At 36.9% G+C, this 19,441-nt stretch overlaps 1 protein-coding gene across 2 annotated transcripts in view; it reads right to left on the reverse strand.

Annotated features, from left to right (window-relative positions):
* Positions 1-680: 680 nt before the first annotated feature.
* Positions 681-19,441, reverse strand: part of zgc:171482 (zinc finger protein) — a 59,056-nt gene continuing 40,295 nt past the window's right edge. For both annotated transcript variants that reach the window (XR_006372557.1, XM_044136364.1), the window contains exons 6-7: positions 16,198-16,294; positions 681-4,850 (exon numbers count right to left, since the gene is read on the reverse strand). Coding sequence is in view for 1 of the 2 variants with exons in the window: in XM_044136364.1 (XP_043992299.1) it covers positions 4,829-4,850; positions 16,198-16,294 (119 nt within the window). In the remaining variant the exon portion in view is untranslated. The remainder of the gene's footprint in view (positions 4,851-16,197; positions 16,295-19,441) is intronic.

Genomic DNA, 19,441 nt, shown 5'->3' on the forward strand with positions numbered 1-19,441 from the left:
GAATATTTGTTAAATGTCTTGTAGTGGAGCAAAAAAAGAAAAAAAAAAAAAAAGAAAAAAGAAAGAAATAAGAAAAACAGGTTTGGGTTTTGCAAGAGATGACAGATATAGATGTCAGTTTCATTGTATTCATCATCAGGTGTGTTTACAAATGTGCTTACAGTACACATCTAACAAAGAGTCTCTCACTGTCAGTGCAGCTAACAGCTTCACATTCCGACACCCACTGAAAAGCATTTTATCACACAATTTCTACTCATAGATAAAGCTCTCTCACATATTATGCAACATCTACTAAAATATGTGACTCATGGCACAGTTGGCCTTTTGCACGGGCTGAGATATTGACACATATCTATTGTGAGTAAACCAGTGCAGGAGAGAGCAGTCAGTAAGTATACATGAAAACAGTCTGATGCATATAATAAAAAAACAAAAAAAAATCCTCTAGTTTTTGCATTTTTTAACCCAGCTGTATCTTGAATCTTTTTTTTTTTTTTTTTTTTAAGTTTTCTGATTTATGCGGGTATATTTATCACAACGACTGTATATTTCATGATAAAAAAAACATCTCCCATCATAAATCCTATTAGCAAACACACAGCTACTTGCTGCCTTTTGGTCCTTCATCACATTTTTCAGGTTATTATTTCCACATAAAAGAAAAACATAAAAACACGACTCTTCAAATGATTTTATTCCAGTGCCTGCATATTATAATTCTCATTAATAGAATAAGAAACATTACCACTCTTGGCTCAGTGCAGATAAACACTATAAATACAAAACTCTTCTTTTCAAAACACAAGTTTCACCTGCTGCTGTTGTCAAAGAACACACACTGCTTTTTTTCGTAGATAAACTATCTCATTTCAAGCTCACACTCTACGGTTGTTAATCTTACGGCACAATTGCATAAAAAAATTGGAACTCTCCCACGTCTCAGACGGAAAACTTTCCAAAAGAGGTTCAGAGTAGTTAACGCTGCTCATTGTAAAAGGGGAAAAAAGAAGAAAATGAAGAAACATTTTTTTTTTTTTTACTTATTTCACACCATTAAAACCAAAATTCAGATCCAGTCTTTAAGTTTACATACACTCATCTTAGCATCAATGTCTTAAATCGTTTGTTCCCACCTAGACGGTGTGACCTGAAGGCAGGCAACGTTAACATTAAAAAGAGGAAAAGAAAATATTGTCAGCTGCACTTCAAACAACTTCCCTTTTCCCCCCAATTCTATGTGAGTAATGTAAGGAGCATCCCCTGATGTTTCACATCATCACATCATAGAAGCACTACGATAAAATATGGTTGTCACACTGCTGACCAATGACTCTCGAAGTTAGTACTAAGTTACAGAGAAATTTCACAGGTTTTTTTGTAAAGAATCTGACACATATTTAATCATCTCTAATGTACTTACTGATTTAGTTGTGTCACATGTAAAGTACCAAACTAGTGTCAAATAGATTAACTATTTAATCTTTGTTTTTCTGATAAACTAAAATTGTTGTGGGCACGTGGGTGCGAAGTGCAGCATTCATGCAAGAACCACTGCTGATTATGAACACACTATTATACCTTATAAAAAATAAATATGCGAACAACTTTTGGTTTTATTTTTCTTGTCTGAAAATTGTCAAAATTATAGACACGGGCTTAATAACATGCACACAGTCAAATATTCCTTAACAAGTTGCATCTTGACAACAGGCTTTATCTAGCTAATAATAGAATATTACTGAACTGAAACTGAAAATTACAGGAGCACCAGTTTCATTAAAGGGAGTTTTACATTACTATTCAATGAATAGATGTCGACCAAGAAAGACAATGCTGTTCTATAACATCTTCTGAAGTTTTGTGGTCTGAGGAGACAAAGACTGAGCTATTTTAGTTACAGTGGTGTGAACATTTGGAGGAGTTAATGTTAAGGTCTCAAACTTCACACAGTCTCGGCGTTAGAATTGACGGAGAAAAAAATAACAACCTTTTTCACACAGGACCACGTAGGTTTGCATTTTTTTTCTCCATTAAAAACTGCATTTTGTGTTAAAGCCTACTTGTGTTGTCTTTGACTATATTTAAATTGGTCTGAAGTGTGACAAACATGCAAAACATAAAAGAAGAAAAAAAACCCCAGTGCAAATAGTGAAGAAGACTGCCCTGCAATTTTTCACCTTCATCTCAGTAAAATAGCTAGATTTTTGAAACATGGACGCAACGAGATTTTCCAACATAAAAATGATACCAAATATGTATCAAAACTGGCCTTGAGGTGGATAAAACAGACGAACAGTCCATTTTATTCAGTCTATTTGACTGTTTTTCAAGCTGATCCAAAAATTCTGTGACAATCAAACGCCCAACATCAAAGGAGAATTACGCAAGAAGTTTGTTGGTGGCTAGAAAGAGGATCTCCTCGAAGTGCAATATTCTAACTGAAATATGACCAAATATTTATGAGATCAAATGAACACTTTTGAACCTGTCAATATTTGGATCTAATAAAATCCACAATAAACAGTAAATTTGTTCACGCGTGTACCGTTAATTCAGTTTGATCAAGCCAGCTTAAATATAGACTTAAAAAGGGGAAAAGATGGCAATGATGAGTGTATGTAAACGTTTCCCTGGAACTGTGACAGAACAGGATATTTCTTCTTTGTTCTTCCATAAGCTGATAGAAAAATAAGAGTGACTACTATTCTCCTTGCTTTTACATCCCATCTTTGTTCACTGAAAGAAGCTTCAAATCCTCTATTAAAACTCAGGCAGAAGAAACAACACAAGGCCATTACGCTGCAGTGACAGGTCTAATATCTAAGTATCAAACTGCTTTTCTTTGTTGGACGAATAAATCACTTCTGAAAGTGACCTTTAAATTCCATTGTAAGCATGTGCTGTAATGCATTACAAAGCGATTCCTAAAAAGCAGCACTACAGTCAAAACACGCAATACGTAGGCTTGAAAAAAGTCAAATCAATGCAATGGTTGCATGCACCGAAAACAATCCCAGTTGTATTAGGTGCTACATAAATAGGGAGGGAAGCTTGTTTTCCTCTGGCTATAGCAACCAAAAAAAATATAGAAATATTATCTACATGTTGCCCTTTACAGAGAGAGCTTCTGTCACCTCCAACCTGCATTTGACATCAATACTTAGTGCAGCGGGAATGTTTTCAACAGTTGATGATTCACAGACTCTCAACAACAGTAAAACTCAGAGTCTCTTTGCTCGTTTACCCTTTTTCTCCAGATTCTGATTAGGAGGGAGACATATATTGAAAACAGACCAATCCACCACACTGACAGGCTATGTTCAAAACAAAAACATTTCTTTGTTTGAAGCTGTGACAAGTCATGCAGTCAGTGGTGGCTGAGGTCACAGGGGATTTTCTTGCTCTTAGACTTTAAAGTCTGGACCTGAGTAAGTTTCAAGTGGTCTGAAAGTGAACCGTGCATCCAGCCTGACCATCATCAAACTCATCGCTGCATTACAATACCTTGCAAAAGCAGACGTACACGTTCAAGCTTCTCGTATTTTGTCATGTCAGAACTGTAACATTCGATGCATTTTTATCGAGGTTTAATATGATTAATCTGTACAAAGTACTGCACAATTGTGAAGTAGAAGAAAAACAATGGATGGCTTTTAAAATTGTTTGCAAATAAAACTGAGAAGTGTGGCATGCACATATACATACAGACTGTACCTGTGTCAAGACTTATGCAGCCATATCCAATAAATCAAAACATTTTTAAGTTAATTTTCTTCAGTAGCAAACTTTAGTACGTAGTAGTAACTTTAACTAAGAAAGTAGATTATTAACACACATGCTGATGTTCCCAAGCTTTTATTTCTATTAATTTTCAGGTTTTTTGTGTGATTTCAACTAATTAAAACATATTTTAGACCAATAGAAAAAACATTTTTAATACAGAAATGTGGACTTAATGAAAAGTATGTTCAAAGCTCCAATGTTATTTTCAACAGATACACATCAGAACACATTTTCTAATATAGGACTGAATATGACGTTCAATTTCATCCCATCAAATCTGACTAAGCTTGAGCTAGTTTGAAAAGAAAATTGAGTAAAGGTTTCCCCTCTGGATGTTCGCAGCAGATAGTGACATGGCCCATAGGACCTGAAGTAGTTACTGAAGATGAAGGTATAGAGTCACTGGAGCTGAAGAAAAAGATGTCAGAGTTTTTAGATCTTCCAACTCACAACATTATATTCAACTTGTCATAAATGCTTTTGTGATTGTGGTTTTAATGTAAGAAAATCTGAAATGGTTCAAAGCGTATGAATACTTTTGCAAGGCACTGCATTAGAAACACAAAGACATAAAGGATGGTATCCAGACTCAGATCACTGTCAGAACACCTGGGTCACCGCTAGTCACAGAGTTATTAGTACTCCTGTTCTGTGGCGATCAACTTAATGATTATTACCAGTCTGGGTAATGCAGTGACATCAATTTAATTTCTGATTGTGGTTCACAGAGGAGCTATGTGGTAATCCTCAGTCTTCTGACGATCGTTCAGACCGTTCAACAATCAAACACAATGTGCTGAAAATACCTCGAATACTGAAATGAACACACCTTTATTCCCTACATGCACTCACTTTAGATATGTGCATAGATGCCCACGACACACACCTATACACACACGCACACGCACGCACCCCCACACGCAAGCATAGACTCTGCGGTTAATCTGCACTACTTTCTGGCACCAAGTCCTTTTTTTCTTTTTTTCTGGAGTTGTTTATCCCAATCTGTCTTCGTTGCTTCTTCTATCCCGTGTGGTCTGACTTACTGCTGGTGTTGCTTTAGGCTGAAAAACAAAACACAGGAAAGAATATGTTAGTCTTGTTCTTCACAATTGTCAGGACCTGGCCTTTTTAACCACAGGGAGCATGAAACCCAGTGGAGTGAAAGATCTTACCTGGTCCCTATGAAATAATCCTATTTTTCTGAAAGTCCATTTGACATTTTAAATCCAGAGCAGATGGCACAATAAACAGCCGTCATTACTATTTTAACAAGACAAATATACAGCAACATAATACTGTAATTCTGCATTGCTGCTACTTCTCATTACTTGCTCCACTTAAAACAAATCCCCTTTACTGCAAAGTACAGCTCGGCAATATGCGAAACATTAACCAATACTCCTTCTCCACCGTCTTCCCATAATTACAGTCATCTGTTATGCCCGCTATCTGGCTGTGCTCCAAATTAAAACAAAGAAAATAGATAGGAGCATAAACTCTCATGTTTAAAGTGCAATATTTGCTGTGGATTTGGCCTTTATCATGAACAGCTAATTGTTTTTCTCAATGACAGCCGCTGCGGTTGCATTCAGCAGCTTAATCACTATGAAATAAAGCAAGTGGAGAGGCAAGGAAGCCGTATTCAATTAAAGCAAAAGCGATAAGTTGGACTAAAGATCATAGAAGCCATCTCACACCACACTGAGTGAGCCTTATTTTTGAAGTGTTATAGAAGACAAACATCCTGGGAAATCCTGCCGCAGATCTGTATCAGTGAGATGACGAACGTGAGCCAGAGATGCGTGCTGTACGGAGTCATAACAAAAACGCACAATGTCTTCTTTATCTCTTAAGAATTATTGTGGTATAGATCCTCCATTCAGTCTGGGATGCTATTATCATTTCCTTTATTATACAGCTGTGGGATCGTTTTAGTCTCAGTGTGAGCTTATGCTTCTCACCCTTTAGCTTAGTTGAAACAAACAAACAAACAAGTTGGGAAACAAAAATGTCTCCTCCATATGCTGCGGCCAATTTGAGCCTAAAATGAAAACATGAACCACAGACAGCATGACCAATTCCACTCTTTTCATCACAGTCTTTGGTAAATTGCCACCCCTTCACAGTGCACCTTCATAATCACCGTTTGTGCAAACACAGCCACAGATTTTGAGAAAGAAAGGAGAATTTGCAGGCAAACCAGCCTGTCAGCGCCCATCTCGGTAATGGCTGTTAAAACAGTGGCTCCTGCAGCCTGTCTGCTCTGTCAGGACCTATCTGTTGGAGTCTCAGAAGAGAGGGACAGCCTGAGTGAGGAAGCTTGTTTTGTTTTCGGGAAGGGGACAGGTAGCAGCCAGGAGGGCTGAGAGATGAGAGAGACAGAGAAAAAAAAAATGTAACGCAGAAAAGAGGATGACTAGTTCAATTAAAGTTGCAATACATTTTACGTACCACGAACCATGAAAATGTAAATCATATGTTGAAACTGTTAATTATTTTTTTTCTAATGAAAGTATGTGTTATTTGGAAAGGGCAAAATAACAAATAAATATATAACAAAGGACATTTGTAATACTAGTAGATCTAGTTACAGACTGTTTACTGTGTTTGCCTGAGAAAAGTGGTGCAGTAGGATGATCATCGCTGCAGACTTACTCAACAGAAAGGTAAATTCATGAACAGAAATTGTGGAGACACTTCCATATGTACAGATGGAGTTAAATTTATATTTAGCTTTATATCAAACACATCGGTCATTATTACCACTGCTATTTGTTTCACATTTACCTGGAAATGTTCTGCATCTTCTCTGTTTCTATGGGGACACCATTGCTTGTCTTAAAATAAGATATACAGAAAATAGCTTTAAGCATCATAAATCTGCAGTATATAGTTGACGTGCAACTTGTATTAGTCCCCCTGTCTTGTAAAAGCTTTACCAGTGTTGGCCCAAAAAAATACTATTCACATCTCCCAAAGTGGGAAGACAAAAACAACAAGACAATCCTAAATAAACACAAATAATCTGAGATACAAAAGAATTATACAAAGAAAAACAGAAAAAAATACTAAAGCATGGGGAGCAAAGATGGAAATATAAATCAAGCTGAGGAAGGAGGCAGAACAAAGGTCATGGTCTGTGAATGAACAGGCTGTTAATGGACTAATCCAATAATCTGTCTCTGGGTCACATGTGCGCGATGTAAGATATATGAGGAGGGTGTGACAGTGGGTTCAAAGAGAGTGCATGCGCCTCTAAAAACCACCGGAGGTGTTTGTAGAGATTTGAAGGTCACTTTTGCATGCTGTGAGTGTGTACTCATTTATGGAGCCCAGGACCTTTTGCGATGTATTTACTAACCTTCTGAAACCTGGTCCTGGCCGCCGTTTATAGAGGTAGACATAAATGCAAAGAATGTCCTAATATGGGTTACAATGCAAAAGTTTCTCACTCTGTAAGGCCCATGTTTCTGACAAATACTCATGTTGGGCCAGGCTCTTTTTGGGTCAGAGGTTAGGTGACATAAACTCAAGGTATGAATTGAGTTAATGTTAGAGTTAAGGTTAGGCAACAGAGATGAACAAAAAAATGAATGGAAGTCAAAGAAAAGCCCCGTCTGTGTGTGTGTGTGTGTGTAAGGAAGAATTTACATTTGGTTAAACTTGCAAGAAAATGCACCTTGAAGAAATATTAGAAGTGATTTTCACATTAATCACTTTTCCAGTACAAGAACCTATAAGCAATACATGGGAGCATGGAGAGATTTCAGAGGGTCAAGGTTGCAAAACTGCACCGGTCACCCATGTTCAGAAGTCACTGGACCAACAATATTCTTCTATCATATAAACTTAAATGTCACTTAAGCCGTCCTGGGGTCTCTCTGAGCTGAACCTTGACAAGTATAGAAGCTGACAGTAGATAAATCTTAAAATTTCAGTCGAGAGAGTGGAAGTTAACTCCATTATTTTTATGTGAAGTAATTAGATTTTTTTTATGGGAAAATTCTCAAGAGTACATTTTTGGTCTGACGCAATTTGCTTTTATAAGCATTCAGGGCCAGCAGCAAGGTTGATACTGGATCTGTTTTACCCAGGTAAGAACATTACAAATAAAAGTGGGTTTGGACGATGCAGCCCTAACATTTATTCTCTGAAAGACATCATTTTCCCAAAACGTTCTCATTGGCCCCGATTCTTAGCAATAAACTCCAACCAATAATTCTGTCACAGGGATTACAGTTTATGCCTTACTGCAAACTACTGAAAGCCCACTTGAAATATAACTGTAATAAACTTTGGATTTAGTTAGAAGACTTTAGTATTTCTTTACTTTAAAGGTAAGCAGAAGATCTGTAGATACTCCATTGGTTTAAGAAGATTATTTACGCTCCCCACATCCACAAACACTGAAAGCAAAATCCTGTTTAACTTAATAAATAACAATTTATTAAATGTACTCATTTCCAAATAACCTTAGTGAATATTATTTGAATAGTTAAGTGTAGGCATTGAAAAACCTGATTGCATTCAAAATAAATGATGTTGTTTGCACCAAGATGAAATTACTCCTGCTGAAAGTCAATAGAAGATTTACCTGGCCAAGGAGTTTAGAGTGGGAATGATTTAAATCCAATGAGGTGAAAATATAATCTTTAATAAATGTTTATCATCCTCCCACCACAAAACTCTCATTTGGCATCAGTTTATGTAGTGAAAATGATGGTGGTAACAAAGAATTTCCCTCTGGAACTAATACAATTTTATCTTATATTATCCTTCTTATCTTAACTTGACTTAGGTGGATTTCTTTAGAGATCCATAACATTTATACATCTAATCAGCTATTTTTTGCAATTAAGAAAAGTCAATATTGAATTTTAACATATGTTTTAGTGTGTTGTGAGGCTTTCGTGATGCATGCACACACTATATGTTACCAGTTGCCCGAGTCATTTAAAAATCATCCCAGTAATTAATAATTTATTGCAAGTGGATGTTCAAGGGGTGCACTGTAGAGCAATATTAGTAGTTAACAGTAATATTTAACCCTTTTTTCTTCAAATATTTACAATGTGCGTGTATAATATGCTACATGTAGCCTATTCTAGTTGCATGATGTGCAGACAATGCCTACTTTCTGACAATAAAACCAGATGGTACTAGAGACATACACACATCTAATTATCAGTAGATGCCCTTTTATCTTGCTGAAAACAAAAAGTGTTTAGTACATCCTATATCTATCTAAATCAGTCAGAGAAAGCTAAAAGCAATGCTGATTTGTGTCTTTTGAATATTGTTATCTTTGATTCAGCTTAAAAAATTGTAATCTATCTTTATGTTATTAATATTTCAAGAGTAGCATGTGTAGCCCCTGCATCTTTAAACAAAGTGGAAGTTGTTTGCCTAAATCCCAATATTATTTCTGGTACACCGCACCAGAAAACATGGCCAGGATTTTTAGGGAAAAAGAAGACTTTATTCTAGATGCATTTGCCCACTAACAACAATACAATATGATCCTTTGCACTACACCTGCATTTGTCATGGGGAAGCAAAATAAAGAAAAAAATAAGATAGCAGTGAAATTAAATTTTTTTATGTTTGACAAAAATATTTATCTTTCAACATGATAATTAAAACTTCCTTTACAGTGAGAATAAAACCACCTATTGTGTCAGTAGAGGTGGGTAGTTACCTATGTTTCTGAGTAACCTTTTGGAAAATAAATTGTTTTATGTCACTATACTATATTTTACTTCTGTAATATTATTATGAAGTATCACTTCCCTTACTTGAATAAAATTTCTGGATACACTACCCACCATGAGTAACTTCACTGAAAGATTAACAAATATGTTTCAACCAAAAATGCACCAGATGCCGACACAAGTTAAACTTCGCTGTATAAAAGCTTTGTTGTTCTAATGTTTTTCTTTTTTTTTATCTACTGAGCCTCATGTACCATTCAGATAGTAAAAAGTATAATTTACAATGATCTGTAAATTATATATATATATCAGTTCAAGCACCATAGTTTTATACAGAATACTTTTTACTTAGGTAATTACATAGTGGCTACTCCTGAGTCAAAACATGTTGAGGTATTCCTACTTTTAGTTCAGTATAATTTTGTGAACCCTAGCCACATCTGTGTGTGTGTGATCAGTACAACCCTTCTTTTGTTCCATGTTTTTCTGGAAATGACCTTCATTTGCAACAATTCAGACATGTAATAAGTGGAGACAGAGAGGTCAGAGATCCCAGGGTCAAATATGCTACTTTTCATGCCATAATAGTTTTGTTATAAAAACCCCCCACAACATTCCAGATTAATAGGAAATGTGTCAATATTCTAAGAAAACAAATCATCAGTTTTTCCACAACATACAAATGTTTATTTTTCTTGAGGAAACAGAATAATTAACTCATAATCTGGCTGTTCTTTGCTTGCATCAACACCTCACTCTAATTATTAATATCTCAATTTCAATTTAATTCTCAATATCTCTAAAACATATCTCTTCTAAAAGCCTCTTTGTGGCACAAAACAATATCTCCAAAAAGACAATGTGTTTTTTATTATTTATGAAAGGCAAGATGCCACCAGACTCACTGAAATCTTTTGTAACTTAGTGGCTATCCCCTGGTTGAGGGTTGTCCTACATCAGCAGACTTGATTCTACTTTTAGTAACAGTCTAATTTATTGTTCCTGTAAAAACTTTATTTGGAGTCTGATTTCTTTGCCAGGTAAATGGTTAAGAGGCAGCAATAGCTTAGGGTCAGAGACTGAGTCATGGTCATCACGTAAGCTTAACATCACAGCTTCTCTAAACATCTACATCTGTATTACTGCCTATATGTGCATGATTGTGGTTGCAGTTTTTAGCTATATTTAACCTTTTTTATCTAGAAGATGTCTCTACATGATAATTGATGTGACCTGAAATATTGTATTATCTCTATGTTTCTAGATTGTGAGTCTGCAGTCCTTTTTTCAGTTAAAAGAGGACAGGAAAAACACCTTTAAGAAACTTTTTTCAAAATTGGCACAACTGTTCAGTTGGAATGGGAAAAAGACTCAGTTGAAGTTAGATGTAAAAGTTTAAAAGTCAAAGTTACTGTGACCTAGATCTTCTCCATTCTTGTGAATGTGACATTTCAGGAACACCTTGAGGGAATGTCTTCAACTTGGAGACACACGTCTACTTGGACAGGGAATGAACTGATGACATTTTACATCCAAAAGGTCAAAAGTGAATTTTTCATTCCCAATACACAACAGAACTGTCTTAACTTTAACAATTATGTAATCTAAGAAACTTGGGAGGCTTGGCTGCAAAATGTACCGTAGTTTGACAGAACATATCTACCATATGGTAGAAACATATGATAATACAAATCTTGTCCAGATAATCACAGATAGATGATTTGACCAATTCCTTTGAGGAATGTGTCATGAAGGAAAACACAGTTTCATGGCTGAAGGGGGTCCAACTTGGTAGAAGTTGGTATGTCTAGTAAATTACCCATTTATTGTAGATCATACGACTTTAAATCAATTACTACTTGTTGTTAAACAGGGAAACAGATCGATTTTTAAAGCAGAAGAAATGAATCGGTTAAGAGGCAAGGACAATCAAAACAAGATTTTCAGTTCTATATTGATCATCTTACAAAGCTCTATATCTAAAAATTGCGAAACAAATTATTTACCTTTGTAAAGAGGAAGAGTGAAAGAAGTTTGCTTTTCACAGAGCTTTCTTGTAACCTTTGAGAGTTATTTAAAGTTGTTTTGAGCAATATTTCCCCAGGCTTTCTGAAGGTCTGTTTGCTTTCACACTTTCTTCATTCATTCTGTCAAAAGAAAAACCATAATACAGCACCAGAAAGTCTGACGAACTACTGATTGCTTCAAACCACTTTAAACTCCACTTATTTCTTTATACACAATGTATTGAGGCTTCCAAATGTCATATGAAAGCCTAGATACTCCAAAAGTGTATAAAGAAATAAGAAATGGTTTTAAAAATTTTCCAGTGTACATATTTTTTAAATCTCCTTCCCATTGTTTCATTTTCACGTTAGCAATTAAGTTATTAGATTTTAGGAGTGCTTTAGTTGGACAATTATAATGTGTTTTCCAGTTCATGTGCCTGATTCCATTGTGTTGTTTGTCCGCTGGCCAGCTAAGTGCTTGGGCTTAATCACCACACAGTGTAAACTGTAAAAATGTTCTGCCAGTTTATTATGTCACATCTACTGCTGTTATCCTTTACAGGTCCAATTACAGTAGTCAGTTTGGACCAACTGTGGAGTGTGCAGTGCTTCCAGTGACCTGCGGCTGCCTGTGAAGCAGATGGCCGGCTTAGATAAGACAGAGAAGCTGGTAGACTGAGGAGTCCAGCTGTTTATGTGATAGAGAAATCTGTTTTTGTTTTAGGATGATGGATTCCTAATGCCAATCACCCCACAAAACACACACACACATACACACGCGCGCAGACTCGCACTTTTCATGGATGTTTCTTCAGTGGAAGCTAATCCTCTGCCACTGCCAGCCGCGCTTTCATCTCATCCAGAAAGCTCCTTACACAAACCAAAGCTCATACTTAGTATGAAAGAACTCATATACAACACAAGCGTGCATGTGCTCCCAAAGACTTAGAAAGACCTAAATCTTTGACCTTATCGAAATATTCCCCACGGTATAAAAAAATCGCAACATATAAAAAGAACTCCCCATATAGCCACTTTCATGTATAAAGACAATTCTTAGAGACTATCCAGATTTGTTTCCACTGCAGTAATCTTTTTCAGGACCAAAGTTTTCTGGAGCTACTGCTCAACTTTATGTCAGTAATTTCAACTACAAAATAAGGAGCCAAATGACATTAACAGCTGCCTGCAGAAATTACCCCGACAGGGTGGTATTCTTTAATCAGAGATTTGTATATTTTTGTTGCTGGTTGAATTTTTACGATGCTGTATTTTAACTATAACTTAAACCCTTACACACTTAGCTTTTTTGCTATTTATTCTAAATTACACAACAAGCAACAAGACTAATTTGCATTTATTTTTTTTGCTCACAGAAATTAAACCAGTGACTCATGTTAAATGTCCTAGATTTTCATAAATCAGAAAACCCAAGAAATATAAAAAATAAAACAACAGAAAAAAAAAATCAGCTCAAAGCCACTTTATTGGATTTAAACCAGTCATCAGTGTCAGTTTTACATATGGGCCATATGGGCATTTCCCCAGGGCAGCATAAGAAACAGGGACACCCCCGCACCAAACAGATGTAAATAATCATATGTCAGTTGTATCTTAAATGGTTTTGTTAATGCCGTCATATGTCTTGTTCAATTAAACATCAGGAGCAAGAAAATCCTAAAAGTTTCATATGTTGTATATATGTGTTAATTGCATTCTGGATTCTGCGGTTGTGGAACAATCGTTGAGGCTGAATCAATAACATTTCTTCAGTGTGAGGGACCCTCTCAGGTTGTTTTAGGAAAACATCTTGTTTGTACTGTTAAAATGCACCTTTAAGTTTTATTATGTTATTATTATATCATTCCATGGACAATACAGGATAAAATAAGATGCCTGTTGGCGTGGGACCGATGGGAGATAAGGCTCATCCTAAACTGTTGTCAGACAGATTTTTGGTGCAGTGTTGTGTTTCACCTAAGTGACTAGGTGAATACAGAGGAAGTGAGGCTGATGAGGTGGAACCTTTAGTCTTGTTCTCCGTTACCCAGAGGATCGATACCGCAGTGCAACAGAACTGGCCAGGCTTCAGGTTTCAGAAACACTTGTGTTCAGTCTCTCAACGCCTGCAATGTGTCAGAATGGTTGCACTAAAAACATCCTGTGCTTTGAGACTTTTCAGCTTGACATGTTATGGACTTAATTCAATTAACTGTGGACAAGAAGTAACAGTTTGAACTTGTTGAAATTCTTCTCATGCTCCATATTTGTGTTGTGCGTGCTTGTGTGTGTGGCCTCTTTTTTAATGCATTGTAAGGACCATTTTCCAAACAGACACTACATTGTTGGGACAACTGATCTTTTTTTTTTTTTTTTTTTTTTTTTTTTTCCCACCAGGGGTCCTTTTTGTGGGCTCTAGTGTCCCTTTTATCATAGTAGGCTGACAGGAAAGGGGGAAGGAGAAGGGGGAAGACATGCGGCAAATGTCGTCGGGTCCGGGAATCGAACCCGCGACGGCCGCGTCGAGGACTGAAGGCCTCCAAACGTGGGGCGCGCTAACCTCTACACCACCAGAGCACGCCCCCAACTGATCTTAATGTGATCCAAAGCTCAGGCTCCATAAGGTGAAGTTCTGTTTTTGGGTTAGATTTAGGACCAAGGTGTGATTTGAGTTTAGGTTAGTTTTAGGGTTAGGAATAGACTAGTATTGGTTCTGATTGGTGGGTGGTTTAGGCATAACGGCAGTTACTAAAATGATTGGAAGTCAATACAAAGTCCTAATGTGAGAAGAAATACAAACGTCTGTGTGTGTATGTGAAAGATATCATCCTCAGCAACTTCCTTCTGTCCTCACATGCTGCAATGTTGAGGTGTCATCAAAAACTCAGTGAGTCAGAAAATGTATCTACTACTTCTCTTGAACCTTTTGTAACAATTTCTTATGCTGACTGGTGTGAGAGCAGTAAAAACAAAAGCCCTGTGCCTCCCCTGTAAGTCTTCCTCGTTTATTCTTATTTGTCTCTGGCCTATCCGTCCTTTCCATCCTAAAGCTCTGCACCTGTCAGCAATGCTGGGTTAACCTCATCGTCCACTCCAAATCTCCTCTATATCTCCAGCTCTAACTTTTTGCCCAGTCTAGAAGATTTATTGTTAACTGCAGGTCTGTTTCACTCTCTCTTTATTATCTTTGCAGTGTCCTTTCTACAATTCATCTTGCCTCCCTTTGTGAAAAAGAAACAATACTATAGAGACATTTCTTAATTTTATTGTGGCCTCTTGCTATCACTAAACCCCGTCGTCCCAAACCTGATGTCTCTTTTCCTCTCCCTGCGTCTTGTCTCATCTGTCTCTTGGTGTCTGCGGTGGATGCTGTCGATTAGTCTTGCTTATGTTCTCTTTGTCATAAACATGACTCTTTTAGTGTCTGCAGTCTGCGACAGTAAAACTGACAAAAGAGAGTTATGAACAGTCATCTTTTACCACAATATTCTTCCTGTGTAGAGTTATGATACTTTAGAAAAATCCCACTTTCTGTGAGTTTAGATCATACGTTTTATCCAGAGCTCTGTGTATAGGTCTGTTTGGTGTCCAGAACTTAATCTTTGTTCTCACGTCAAGATATAATCTTAAGCAATCTCTTCCCATTAACAACAGCTCCTTACAATGACATAAAGCAGTTGATAAATTGTTACCGTATACCAACCTGTTGACGTGAGACATTGATGGCATGTGGGCAGTCGTATTTTAATGGTGATAAAAACCCCACTGTTAAAGAACTATCATGTTATTTCTCTTTAACAGGCTATTTTGAGGAAGTTTTATTTTTTTCTCCTCATACATGTTTGAATTGCACTCGCCGGACTTTGAAGGTTGAGCAATAAAAAAAAAAAAAAAACAACATTTCTGATTCCTTAATAGTAAAACAAAAGAAAACATGAATAGAAAGCCAAAACACCTTATGGCTTTTTTATATCTGGCAAAATGCTGATGTTAATTTCACTGCTTTGAATACATCGATGCATTCGCCCATGCATCACAACACAGCCTGCAACCACACTCACAGCTATCTCATGGTAAATGTATGCAATACAATAGTTTTGTTTCAGATTATATTTTGCTGGTGGATATAAAGTATTTTTCATTTTGTAGGTTACAATGGCAGTACAGCTGTTGAGCTCGGCACTCATCCTTCATTTGTCATTCATGTAGTCTTTCCACACTGCTAAACAATGTTAAACTCCATCTGACAGGAATAAGATGAAACAACTTTGAAGAAAATGTTGTACACAAATATCTGACATCACTTTGATGTGGCATCTCCAAGGCGACTATTCCTTTCAGATATATATATTCAGATGGAAGAAACTGTCTCAATTATTAAATAAGACTCAATCATGTTAGCTTGAAATGGCAAGAGTGCCTTCTCTAGGTTGAGAAGGATGCCCTGCCCCTAGTGGAGAAGTTTAAGCATCTTGTTCATGAATGAGGGAACGATTTAGGAGCTTTATCATTCTGTTTTGACGAGAAGGATGAGCTTTCTCGTCATGTTTCTTGTTAGATAGTTGAAGCTCTTCATTAACCAGTAGATATACATTCCTACACACATCTAAAAGAAATATATCCACTTATTACCAATAATTTTAATTTACTGCGAAGAACTTGTGTGAACATGCAACAGTTCTACTCACTTGTTCTGGTGCTTGGAGCCCTGGAGATGTGCATGGTACTGTTCGATGGAGTTAAGGACCACACTGCAGACGCTGCAAGAGTAACTACTGCGCAGCCCTGGAGAAAAACAAACACAACCAGGTATTTGCACGGGTTGCTGGGGAGAGAAGTTTGGATATGTAGAATTCAAACCACCATCTTTATGAGCTGCATTACAAACATGCTGGAATGAGGACAACGTGGGTAACAATGCACTTCTCAACGGACACTAAATAAGATTATGTTACCCTCAGCTTTGGAAAGTAATTTTGTTAATTAAAGTGCATCTGCAAAAGCATTTGATTAGACGAATCATTAGCAGAAAACCAGTTACAGTTTTAGATCCTTAAATCAATGCCTAAGACTTTCTAGCAACAATGTGTGTGTAGGCGTGAGCAAGGGTGTCTCTTCCAAACTTGAAATTGAGCGGGGTTCAACACAAGAATTAGGACACCGAACAGAGAGAACTGAGCAGCTAATTGTGTTGCCTTCCACTGCGAAAAGATGTGCATAAATGCACATTTTACATTGTAAATTGAATGTGTGCTTCAGACACAGATGTTAACTAATTACAGGGTTTGCAGGTGGTCGGGATGAGCACCCCAAAAATAGATGAGTTTGGAGATACTGACAGAGCGGGGTGAAGCAACATTTGGAGGCAGGAGGGGGAGAGAAAGGGGCTTAGCAGAAATGAGGAAAATTTCCAGAGTAAAGTAAGATGCATATACAGATAAAGAAGAGTAGACACATAATGAGTTGTTGGCATGGCAGCACCGATTCTAAAAATGTCTGCCTTTTGTGAGGGCAGAGGGAGCCGAGGAAATGCTCTCTGTGTCAAGGAGGATGGGGCGATCAACAGCGTGACATAATTGGCTCTGTAATCTCGGTCAGAGATACAATGAAGGGCTATTAATGTTTTCTAACATGCTGTATAATCAGGAACATCACTGCAGAGCTTTACGAAGATCAGAGGTCATAATCCTTGATACTTTAAATCTACCTGTCTATGGCCCTCAGGCTTGATAGAGCTGCATTTTTATTTTTTTTGAGTTTTTTTTTTTTTTTTTTATGTGTACTATTATCATTCAGTTTGTGCTGCAAATGAAGCTGGATGTGTTTGCTTGTGTGTGGGTGCCCTTTTCTCCACTGTCATTACTGTCTTTGAGATTTATGACTAGTCTGTGTATTCTGTCACCTTCTGACCTTTCGAGGCAATAATTGCTAAAGAACTATGTTGGGAAATGAAGTTGTAAGACAGTTGAGAGCAATGTGAGATCATTTAGACTGGGTGGGAGCTGCATAATGTAGCATATCCACTTCGTGTTGCCTCAGGAATCACTCCGTCTGTGACAGGGGTGATTAAGGACATACAGTCATTAAAAAAAAGAAAAGCCCAGAACAAATTAGTAGCCTGAAGTAAGCACTGTCTTAGATTAACTTGCTGATATTTTGAAGCTTTTTAAAGATAGTAGCTAAATCTGTGTGCGCAAGTAAATAATAAATAAAAAGGGAAAATATTCATATGATAAAATTTCTGATGATCAGCGTAATTTAACTTTAAATCATCATTTAAGTATACGTGTTTAATCTCTAAGTTACATCGTCAAAGAAGCAAGCAGAAGGCAAGGAGTATAAATTGGAGATATAGGCATAAAGAAAGCCAAATAGAAATGCTATATTTAACTGAAATTCATGTAATTTTTCAGAGAAAAGTCTAAAATGGTTTTACAGAGTTATGTTTGCATTTTTTTTCACACTAAGACATTTTTCCAGTTTCATTTGAATTAAAAACAGATGTAATACAGCAGCCATTCAGGGTTTGATGGTGGTACTGAGAACTACTCTACTGTTGCTGCTGCCACTATTAGTTTTGAAAAATTTCATATTGTTAAATTCCTATTTGTTTATTGGAAAATTACTCTGAAAAGAAAACAATGCCCAATTCTGCTCTTCTTAGTTCAATAAATCTATACTGCTGAAAGGATAACACAAAGATTTCTGTTCTTCTATATAAGACTAAGTGTGTTATAAGCGCACATGTGTATGCAGCTTCCCTGCTTTTAGCCTGATTGATGTCACCTCCCCAGTGTGTGGCCGAGCAACACTGATGTGCAATATGGTGCCGCTTTGTATTGGCGCCAGTGGTCTGAACACAAACACACACATGCAGACATTAACGTACACTCAAGAGCAGACGCTTTGTGTTTTTGGTTCTGGCATAAGTTTCTGGCAAAAGACCTAATCCATGTTAATTACATGCAAGGAAAGTGTGCATGACAGCTTGCAGCTCAGGCTTAAGAATTTAGCAGTTTTTTGTCAGCGGGAGCAGTATTTGTGCGGGTGTTTTAAGCCTTGTTAATTACACAAGAAGATAGGCCAGGGAGGGAGTGAAAAGAGAGGGTGCGATGAGCAAAGGCAGTGGGTGTGGAGTTGTGACTGCCATTTAATGTGCAAAGCCTTCTAGCACTGCAGCCATCCCTTGTTTGCAGATGCATTAAAGCTGCTTGAAAATGAACCACATTTTATGTTAACATTTAGAAATACACTGTATGCTCATTATGAGGCCATTACTGCAGGGGAATCTTGACATGTCCTTGCTTCAGTTTCCTATCTTTAAATATTACATATAATGCACAACTGAACATTTTTGATTCAGGTCTCACAACATTATTGCTAAGACCTGAGAATATTGTGCCTTCAGGGGCACAATATTTGTGGCATAGTCCATTTAAATGCTCTGCCAAGCTCTTACTTCAACTCCTTTTATGTGTCTCAGAGGGATTTATGGTACCATTTAACACTGACAATTAAGAAATCTTGTTTATGGTGAGTACAGTTTGTTAAACTACACTAAATCAAGCAGAAAGGGACAATTAACCAGTGTGCAGATTATGAAAAATACAGGTGCACACTCAAAATTATGAATGGTGTTTTTAATCATTTCCTTTTCTATTTAATGTAAAGTTAGAACATATTTTGAAATGCATGTGAAAGTTAAAAATCTCAAAACAAATTTATAATTGTAATTCCTTTTTTTTAATGTGCTGCTGCCTTGGATACAGATTAATGAAGCTTTTCCCACCCCATAGCCCTAAAATCCTATGATACATCATGAGTGGGCCATGAACTGTTCAAGACTAAAAATGAAGCAGATTCAAAAGAAATCCTCTGAGATGCAATCAAAACTAACAGCATGCATGGGCCTGACTGTTTGTCTCCAAGGAA

Source organism: Gambusia affinis, linkage group LG13, assembly GCF_019740435.1.
Source record: "Gambusia affinis linkage group LG13, SWU_Gaff_1.0, whole genome shotgun sequence".
Lineage (NCBI taxonomy): Eukaryota > Metazoa > Chordata > Actinopteri > Cyprinodontiformes > Poeciliidae > Gambusia > Gambusia affinis.